The sequence below is a fragment of the Anarrhichthys ocellatus genome, unplaced genomic scaffold (assembly GCF_004355925.1).
Source record: "Anarrhichthys ocellatus isolate YVR2014 unplaced genomic scaffold, GSC_Weel_1.0 scaffold35, whole genome shotgun sequence".
NCBI lineage: Eukaryota > Metazoa > Chordata > Actinopteri > Perciformes > Anarhichadidae > Anarrhichthys > Anarrhichthys ocellatus.
Window position 1 is genome coordinate 1,445,823 of NW_022280065.1, and position 9,756 is coordinate 1,455,578.

Here is a 9,756-nt window from a genome sequence, read left to right on the forward strand (position 1 = left end):
CTAAAGGAAAAATATCAACAGACACAATAAGCGCCTCAAGGTGGGTCTCCCTGCTTCATTGAGGCTCTGTCTAGAAGAGGGGCCCTTTAGGTTTTCAGCTGTGTATGGTATTAAAACAACTAGTTATTTCAGTTGTATGCTTACTTGATGCATATTCTTGTATTAACTGTGTTTAAAAAGCCTGCCACAAAGCCAACCAAGTGCCAGGTCGCATTGTAATGTAGAAGAACGTATAAGAATTGCAAAGAAAGCGGAAGAAACAAGGAGCCACCTGCCTTTTTTGGGCTTTAATTATTTTCTTTTCTTCAATGAGGAATTTGTATTTGTGCTACACATTTTAACAAATCACAAAAACAGGAACATTTAAAAATACATATAACTTCTTTATTTCCAGAATGTTTACGTATTGACAGCTGTGTTTACTTATAGCAAAATATGTTTTATTTTCTCCAAAATCAGAAAAAATACCTTCTAAATAGCATTGTCATTTATCAGATAGAGCAGCATACAATCATTACGCATCTTTTTTAGTTTTTATTTTTATAATAATGGGCCTCCTCACAGCTTAATACAATACAAAGTCCTTCTCCTCACTCATATAGCCCTCCACAATCAGGCACCCTCCTACCTTACCGACCTGCTTCACCACCACACTCCATCCCGTCGGCTCCGCTCCTATGATGTCAAACTCATGTCCCTTCCACTCAGGACCAAGCACTGGACATGGGGTGACAGAGCCTTCTCCATAGCTGCCCCCTCCCTCAGGAACTCCCTCCCCAAACACATCCGAGACTGCACTGACCTTTCCATGTTCAAATCACAAATCAAAACCCACCTATTCAGAACTGCTTTTAATGTGTGACCGATATTATGCGTTTTAAAATTGTAGTGTATAGCTTTCTTTTATCTCATGATTTTAATGTAAAGTGTCTTTGAGAATTATGAAAAGCGCTCAATAAATAAAATGTATTATTATCATGTATTATTAATCCGTCCATGGAGGAATGTGTTGTTAAATTACTTTCTAGGTTTTTCAAGGAGCGTCTTTAATGCAGTACAATGTGAAATGCACTGGGGCTGATAGAATAGCAGTTGAACTAAGGATATGAACAGGACCCCCCCAGTATCGCGTTTCTGCATTTCAGAAAGACAAATTAATGAAACTATCCAAAAATAAGGGCAGTGTGTATTGAGTCAACATAGTGGGAGAAACTGCTGCCTGGTAGACCCTGCTCAGGGCACGAACACCCTCGGTGGAGAGTATCGGACTTCCTGCTTCGCTCTGCGCTGTGTTGCTCCGCTAGACCGCTGCACGCAAAGCTCTCTGGATCTCACAGAGGAAGCGAGGCAGTAGTTAGGTAACGGCCCGTTTTAGTGCTCTGTCCCCCGCTGTGATTAGCACACGAACGAGGTGAATTAACACCTCGTCGAAACCGAGGCGGCAGAGAACGCGCGAGCCGAGCCGAGCCGAGCAGCTGGGAGCATCTGACCGCAGATCAGTGAGGTTAGCTGGGATTGCGCTAACAGACGGAGCGGCGGAGGAGACACGTTGCTGTGTTTTTAACTTCCCAGGGCTCGAAACTACGCGAAGACTTCAAGGAACTTTTCTCCACAAACCTAGAGAGTGAGAGGTATGTTTGAAGAAAAAGACAGTGGACGTGTAACTATTGAAATACTCTGCATGGTACTTATCAGCTATGAACTAATGGAAGTCCAGATATGCTGCTCCTGCTGCCTGTCACTTCCTGGTCGGGTTGATAGCATTATCGCTTTCTGGAAGTTAATTAATTATGGCCCTATGATGCCTTAATAACTGCACAGCCCCCACTGGGCATGACAAGATCATTTCCCTTTTTGCTCACCCATATTCAGGGAGGTCAATTTCGCTTGAGTCTTGCTCAAGGGCACTTTGGAGATTTTGACTGTGATTTTGAAGTGATTTTCCATTAAGTTTTCCAACATATTTTAGGTTGTGTCTTAGTTATCCTCCACTAAATCAAATCAACCAAGCTTTAATAAATGAGTGATTATCTTATCTTATCTAGTTGCATGCTAGTTTATATGTCACTCCGCAGTGTTTTTGCACTATTATAGTACTCATGTTACTTTTGAGATGCAACTATTAGAAAGTCAAGCATCCAACACGATATATACCCAGATATTATTTCTCAGAGGTTGTTGGAGATGAAATTTAAAACACATCTTCACTGACTGACGCTTATAATCTCTGCTCATAATCATTAGTTGCAACCCTATACTTCAAACCAAAAAAAGTTAAAAAGTTATTACTAAATGTTTTAAACTTCAGGGCTGCGATCTGAGATTGCATCATTTAACGTTTGAAACATTAATCGAATATTTAAATATTTGCAGATGAATTTTGTGATTAATTGACTAATCGTTTCACCTCTATGACGTTGTCCCAACACACTTTGGTGTGTGTCTCTTATTCACGACTAAATCACATCACCCATTGATGTACTTTTGGAGGCTAATCCCAGAAATTACAATCTAATGGGATTTTTCCGCTGAATTTTGGATTATTGCTGAAAATAAGTTCTGTGGCAAACATAAGTTTATGATACTGACATTTAAATGAGCACCACTTTTATGATCATTGAAGCGTGAATGGAATCGCCAGAAGGGACAAAGCTAACGTTAGGCCATAAACGAACGACACCACGGTCACATGAGCGTGAGTATACACGACGAGGCTGTGACGGCGGAGTCCGCCTTGATGACGTTTTGTCGTCTCATCTAGCCGCTTGATAGCAAACGGCCTTTTTTAAGTCACGTAAAAGCTTAAAATTTCACCATAGGTGTATCTACTGTCGCATTTTGTATCGTGAAACGAAAAAAATGTTATGCTTGTGTTGACAACAGACAGCATTTTAGGCATCTGACCAAAAAACGGTTGACTTTGAGACGAGGGAACAAGAAGTGCAAAAAATTCGGACTCATTTTCCGGGTTTTAGGACTCATTCCTGCACCGCTCTACAAAGACTGCATGCCAAGTGGCCAAGTTCAACGTTCACACACAGGTTGCTAGTTTTACTTCAGAATCAGAATCAGAACCGTTTATTGCCACGGTATGTTGCACATACAAGGAATCTGACATGGCGGGTGGTGCATAACATACAACAATCAACACAGTGCTAAAAATAGTAACATATTAAAGTTTACAATAACATATAGTGCACAAACAAACAGATAACAGTATTATAAACAAGTATAATGTAAGTGGTCTACCAACATTCTGTGACCCAGTTAGGAGTTTCAGTTTAGTTTGCAGCTGCACACATTGGTATCTTATCATATAGCGTATTATCACATTTTATTTTGAAACCAGCTGTAAAAATGGCGCCTCCACAGTATTTAGACGCGGTCATAAATTCTGACTGCTGTGATAGGAGAAACTGTTGCGTACTGACACCTCACCTGTCAACCAGTATCTGGTTGACACTCTGGTCTGTTTCATGTAGTTAATCCACGAATACCAAAGAATCTGGCGGGGGTCACACACGTCTGTGCACTAAAACCAAGCTCTCAAAATGTGTCACTAAAACCAATCCAAGTGAGATCAGAAGTGGTTCGCTCTGTAGATTGCCAGAGGAGGTCATCAGTAAAGTGAAATCACATTAGAGCGTTAATTAACTCAACAGGAGGTCAAATCCAGCCGCCTCGCATCTCTACATCGCATCTCTCTTCGTGCCTCTCATCCTGCCATCAGTCAGTGCTGTCAGGTACTTTGAAATGCATTCTAGCAGCAGGGTATCAAACATACCCATGAATCATTGATTGAATATCCGACTGTGCCGCCGCGCATACATTTTGAATCAGGGAGTCCCCGTTACAGTGTGAATCACATAGTGCATCTAATCTTACAGTACTGCAGAGGCAGCGTTCTGGTAGCATCTCAACACAGAAGCGTCTCCGGGTCGACTCAGGAGAAAAGGAGGCTGTTCTGTAAAGCGTCTCTGTAACAATCAAGCCATTCAGTTGTAAAAAAAAAAAAAAGAAGAGAAATCTATAGACTCATTTTCCACTCTACCAAAAAAAAGACACTATTGACTTAGTCTGTGTTAATGAACTCTGGATGTGCAGTTAGTTTTGCTCGAGGACTTTCATCACTTTTTTGTAGGAAGTCCTATCTTGTCCAATCATCGGCATCTTCAGTAAACCTGTTTTCTTTAGCGTCATCTAAGCTTCTTTGTTTCCAATGGAGTGAAACGTTAAAGCAGTTCAGATAACAATTACTGTCGTTATCAAGCGATACCGGAAACACGACTTTCTTGAAATGGGCTACCCCCCCCCCCCAGCTGATAAACTGGTAAACAGTCAGATGAATCATGAATCATCAGCCGTTAGCTTGACTGGTGAAACTAAACCTGTTTAACAAGCATTGTCCAAGATCTTGTGATGAAATTGTAAAATCCTACAGTGACTTTATAGATAAGGGAAACAGCCTAAATAATATATATCCTGTGCTCACAAGTTGTGTGGCAAGTCGGTCTGAGGAAGTCCACATTTTCAGGGATTGTGATGCCTCATCTCAAATAGGGAATATAATTGTGTAAGAAATTAATTAAATTCCATTTTTTTTTTCTCCGATTATTAGCAACAAGCAAATGTCGTAGCCGGTCAAGGTGGAAATAATGTTAGTTTTAGACTAAAACAAAGTGTCATATTTTGTAAACAAAATCGTAATCTGCATTATGTCTACAAACTAATACTGCTTTTAAGGCAAGCTAATTCATACACAAAGATAATTTAAAGTGCTTTACATTCAAAAGTTTAAAAGGAACATCATTCTAAAACAATGCAAAATAAAATATTAGAAATTGTTGTGCACGGGTAGCACGATGCTAATAGTTGACCTGAGAGGGTTCATACTGTAAGAGACAGTCATTCTGATAACTGATGGGATGTGTTCAGCTTTTCTCTGTCTTTGATGGCAGCATTATGAATGAGCTGAAGTTGCCTGGAAATATGAAGAAGCATAAAATGAAAATACTAAAGTACAAGCACTGTGCTTAAGTACAGTATGTGTGCAAATATATTTAGTGTGCCTACCACTGGAGACTAGCCAGATTGTTCAGTCATCCCAGCCTTCTAGTGAAAGTGATACTCGCAGACACACCAGACAATGACCTCCCACTGTGCCCGACTCCTGCTGGGTGGTGACAAGCGTGGTGAAACGGGTCAAGAGGCTACGCAGCAGGGTTTGGGTCGTGCCTACTGCATTTTAAAAATAGCCATTCTTACCACAAAGTGTGTGTATATATATATATATATATATATATATATATATATATATATATATTGTTATCAAGACAATGCCCACGTTTTCCCAATTGCTTTCAGAGTTGAATTGCTAGAATTGTTGCAGTCGGGAGTATTATCTGAACCTGGCTATATCCAGAGAAAGCTTTGATTTATTCCATCCCAAACGTGCCATAGAAACTCTATCGTTTCCATTCTGATTAAATACCTGTCCTCGGGGGAAGCCTCCGTAAATGCTATCGCTCAGTTAAGCCTCATGGATATACTGAGTCCTCAGGAATGACCAACTTCACTGCGCTCAGTATAAACTCAGGTTTTAGGGAGGAGACGGGCGCCGAGGTCCAGCCGCCCTCCGGGAATCAGCTGTTTGATTCCAGTCCATGTTATCGGCATATAATAGGGAGGTCTATTTTTGGTTTTCTGACATTTTTACCCCCTTTGAAGTCACATCATCTTCGCCTTCACACTCTCAGACCTGCCCAATTGCTTATTCATACGGCTCGGACACAAACCTCAGGTCCCGGTGCAGCTCGGGACAACTGGGGAGGTTGTTTAGTTGAAGCATTGTTTTTGGTTCACTTTTAAGGCCAAATGGTGAATTGCAGTTTCCGAATCCAACAACGGCGTCTTCATTTCACTGCCGGCGGAATCTGGGTGGATTGTTTGTCCTGTTGGGATGAGGCCAATCACTGCTTGTCCTCCTTCAGTTAATCCTGCTGTGTATTGTCCTCACTGTGGACTTATTAGCCCTTATCTTTGTTTGTATTCCTCGAGGATGTAGAACACGTATTAGATAGTTCGCACAGACTCTTAATTGTTGTGGTACAGCACTCTTACACTGTGATATTGCTGCAATGCAGCAAGGACACTTTTATAGAGCTGAGTCAATTAGTAGATCGACAGGAAACACTTTTTATTTATTTTTATAATAATAGAAAAATATATTTGGGGGGCTTTTGCCCCCATTTAAGGCATTTTTAAGTCAAGTTCCAGCTTCTGTTCTGTGAGGATTCACAGTTTTTATTTGTCTTACATGACTGTAAATCTATAATTATGAGGGTGTTGAATGTTGGTGGGAAAAAACAAGACATTTGTAAGTGTCACACAGAAAACTGTGCGGCACATTTACCACTTTTTTCTCACAGACCATTAGAGTACATGGAGTTTGCCTCCGGTTTTTGCATTGCTCTCAATGTACACAGAAATAGACATAACAGCTGGGAACAAAGACAACAAAGCTGGAAAAAAAATAGGTAAAGGCTAATTATGTACACAAGTATGTGAATAAATAGGTATAAAAAGCACCAATTACCAACAACAAAATAAAACATTAGAATAAAAGAAAACATCTATGTACAAATCAAGTGTTATGTAATACAAATAGTGCAAATAAATACATATTGAGTGGATATTCATGGACTGTATGATTATGTGTATGTATACATATATCCTGTAGAGTGTGTGGGATTTACATTGACGGTGACAGATGAAATGTGCATATGAAAGAAATGGTGCGTTAAAAACTGTAAAATCTATAATGGCAGCAGTGTTACAGGGTTATTGACAATGTATGACTGATTTAAGTGCTCATCTGAGTGACGGCCTGCGGGAAGAAGTCTGTTTATTTTGGCATGCAAAAACAATTGTTGTTACACTGATACCTTCCCACATCCAAATCCCTCACCTCATTCTCCGATTGCTCTCTTTCATTTTCTCCGCATCTCTCTGCTCCGCCTCTTCCTCTCCATCTGTCCCTCGTCGCAGCATGCGGTCGGAGCCCCGGGCGTTGTAGGATGAAGAGCCCGGCGCACCGCACCAGGGACATCGAGAGGCAGGCTGGCTACCTGAGGCCCGAGCACTGCGCCCCTCCCCCGCCCCGCAACGGCTCCGGCACCATGTGGTTCATCCGCGACGGCTGCGGCATCGTGTGCGGCGTCATCACCTGGTTCCTGGTCTTGTACGCCGAGTTTGTGGTGATGTTCGTCATGCTGCTGCCCGCCAAGAACGTCATCTACAGCCTCTTCAACGGGGTGATCTTCAACGGCCTCGCCATCCTCGCCCTCGCCTCTCACGCCAAGGCCATGTGCACAGACCCGGTCAGTCAGACTCTGATTGGGTTACTTTTTTTTCCTTTACTGTGAAAGACAATTTCCATCTTTAAGGAGCTCCTGCAGCTAAATGAATGACAAGGAAACACTGTAAAATACAATTGAATTCCTACTCATTTTTCTCTCTCTCTGTCTCCCTCTCTCTCTCTCTCAGGGAGCCGTGCCTAAAGGGAACGCTACCAAAGAATTCATCGAAAGCCTGCAGCTCAAACCAGGACAGGTGGTGTACAAGTGTCCCAAGTGCTGCAGCATAAAGCCCGACAGAGCGCACCACTGCAGGTACGGCACTCCCTGTGAATGCACAGATTGTGAGGGAAGATCGCAAACTCTGCAACTGTTAGGATCTAGGTCCGGGCGATTAGTGTGTTCTGCTGAGGTCCGCACCTTACAGAGGAAAAGCCCTCTCCCTCGTCTGTGTTTGCTCCTGCCTCCCCTGTGTGTGCTTTATCCCGAGTAGCTGTGGAGCATTTCCCCTGCAGGTGGATGATAAGGAGTTCCCTCTGTGGCTGCTCAGTGGGTCCCCGTGGATCTCGAGGCATGAAAAGCACAAAAACACTGCAGCGTAAATTGAATTGTAGAGCCAGTGAGTCATTCTGTCTCGGTGGGATAATGTCAGTGTGAACGAAATAGATGATTTTTTTTTTATGAGTCATTGTTGTTGGTGGTTGAGATGATGACACCGAGATGATACACTCGCATCTAATGACCCGTAATAATAATATACTACACGCAAGAGACGGCAGCTTTTTAAATATAGATTTCACTCAGAAAGCGTGCAAACAAAACACACAAATAGATGGAGTGTGACTTCCTGCTTTGTCAGATGATAGATTGTAAGGATGCCAGACCTTACTTGAGTAACACACACACACACACATGCAGACAAATACGGACACAGTCAAGCCACCTTGATCGAGAGGAGTCCAGTCGTATCACTGTCGTATGTCAACACAACATATTTATTACTCCGTGTCGTCCTCTTTACCTTTATGTTCATGTGTCCACAGTGTGTGCAAACGCTGCATCAAGAAGATGGACCACCACTGTCCCTGGGTGAACAACTGTGTCGGAGAGAGCAACCAGAAATACTTTGTGCTCTTCACGGTGAGTCCTTGGTACACCGGAGCCCCGATGTTACCGCGCAAAAACAATGTCTTATTTTTGTTGCACACAGTTTGTTTTTTTTAATAAATAAGCCAATACAAGAGAACACACAGATGGTCAAGAAAAAAACGCTGAGTAAATCATTTTAAACGTAACAGAGAAATAATGTCCGCATTCCGGTCACCAGGCTCATTCTCACATCAGCAAAAGGGATGTCCCCGTGCCTCACACCTGTTTATTTAAAGAATCTTATCTGAACACCAAATCTTATGCTTTGTTATGCTCTCTCCCCCCCCAGATGTATATTGCACTAGTATCCTTCCATGCGCTAATCTTGGTTGCCCTCCATTTTGTGTTCTGCTTTGAAGAAGACTGGACAAGTAAGTGATATACTGACGAAGTGGCTGCTAAATGTCCAGATTCACTCAGGGACTGCACTGTTTTACCAACATCCAAACGTGCGGATATGTCTGATTATACTCCAAAGAGACGAGTCGTGGCTTAGAATTTGATGATCAAATGTCACTGTGACCTCACAAATCACATTTGTGGCTTCTAGAAGTCATATTGCTAATTATGACAACTTCACACAAATGTCTAAAAGAATGAAATGATGAAGAGGTTACATTCTGGACAGCCATGGATGTAAACTACGACCATGAGGCTGTATTTGTAGTGAGACATCTCTCTCTCTCTGCTTTCCCTCCCTCCCTCCCCAGAGTGCAGTAACTTCTCTCCTCCAGCAACGGTCATCCTCCTCATCATCCTCTGCTTCGAGGGTCTCCTCTTTCTGATCTTCACCGCAGTCATGTTTGGGACCCAGGTCCACTCCATCTGCACCGACGAGACGGTGAGTGAAAACAGCAGCAGTTGGTTCGTGACGTGAATTTCAGACTGTGGTGCGATTGGTTGGGTTTAGGCAGTTATCCAGGCATGAATGTAGGGCTTTCTTTAGTCTATATATAGCGTTTCTGACTTCCTAAAATAAGAATTTATTCTGTCACTAAATCGGAGCAGAGATGAAAGCGGGAGCAGGTACTTACTGTCTAGCCTCCAGGTAGGTTGAGATTAGTGCATTTTCTCAAAACGTATCCGCTCAAACCACCTATGACGATGACTCACGTTGTTTTTAATATTCACTACAAACATCATCTATTCCAGTTCATTTTAATCTAATGGGGCCTGTAGGTTTCTGCCCTGTTGGTGCATCTTCATGTGTGTGTGTGTGTGTGTGTGTGTGTGTGTGTGTGTGTGTGTGTGT

The 9,756-nt window shown here is 42.3% G+C and overlaps 1 protein-coding gene across 1 annotated transcript in view; it reads left to right on the plus strand.

The window, feature by feature from the left end:
* Window positions 1-1,248: 1,248 nt before the first annotated feature.
* zdhhc3b (zDHHC palmitoyltransferase 3b) overlaps window positions 1,249-9,756 on the plus strand; it is a 9,323-nt gene continuing 815 nt past the window's right edge. The window contains exons 1-6 of the mRNA XM_031866507.1: window positions 1,249-1,631; window positions 7,048-7,379; window positions 7,546-7,670; window positions 8,399-8,495; window positions 8,794-8,875; window positions 9,215-9,345. Of these exons, the coding sequence (XP_031722367.1) occupies window positions 7,077-7,379; window positions 7,546-7,670; window positions 8,399-8,495; window positions 8,794-8,875; window positions 9,215-9,345 (738 nt within the window). The 5' untranslated portion in view covers window positions 1,249-1,631; window positions 7,048-7,076. The remainder of the gene's footprint in view (window positions 1,632-7,047; window positions 7,380-7,545; window positions 7,671-8,398; window positions 8,496-8,793; window positions 8,876-9,214; window positions 9,346-9,756) is intronic.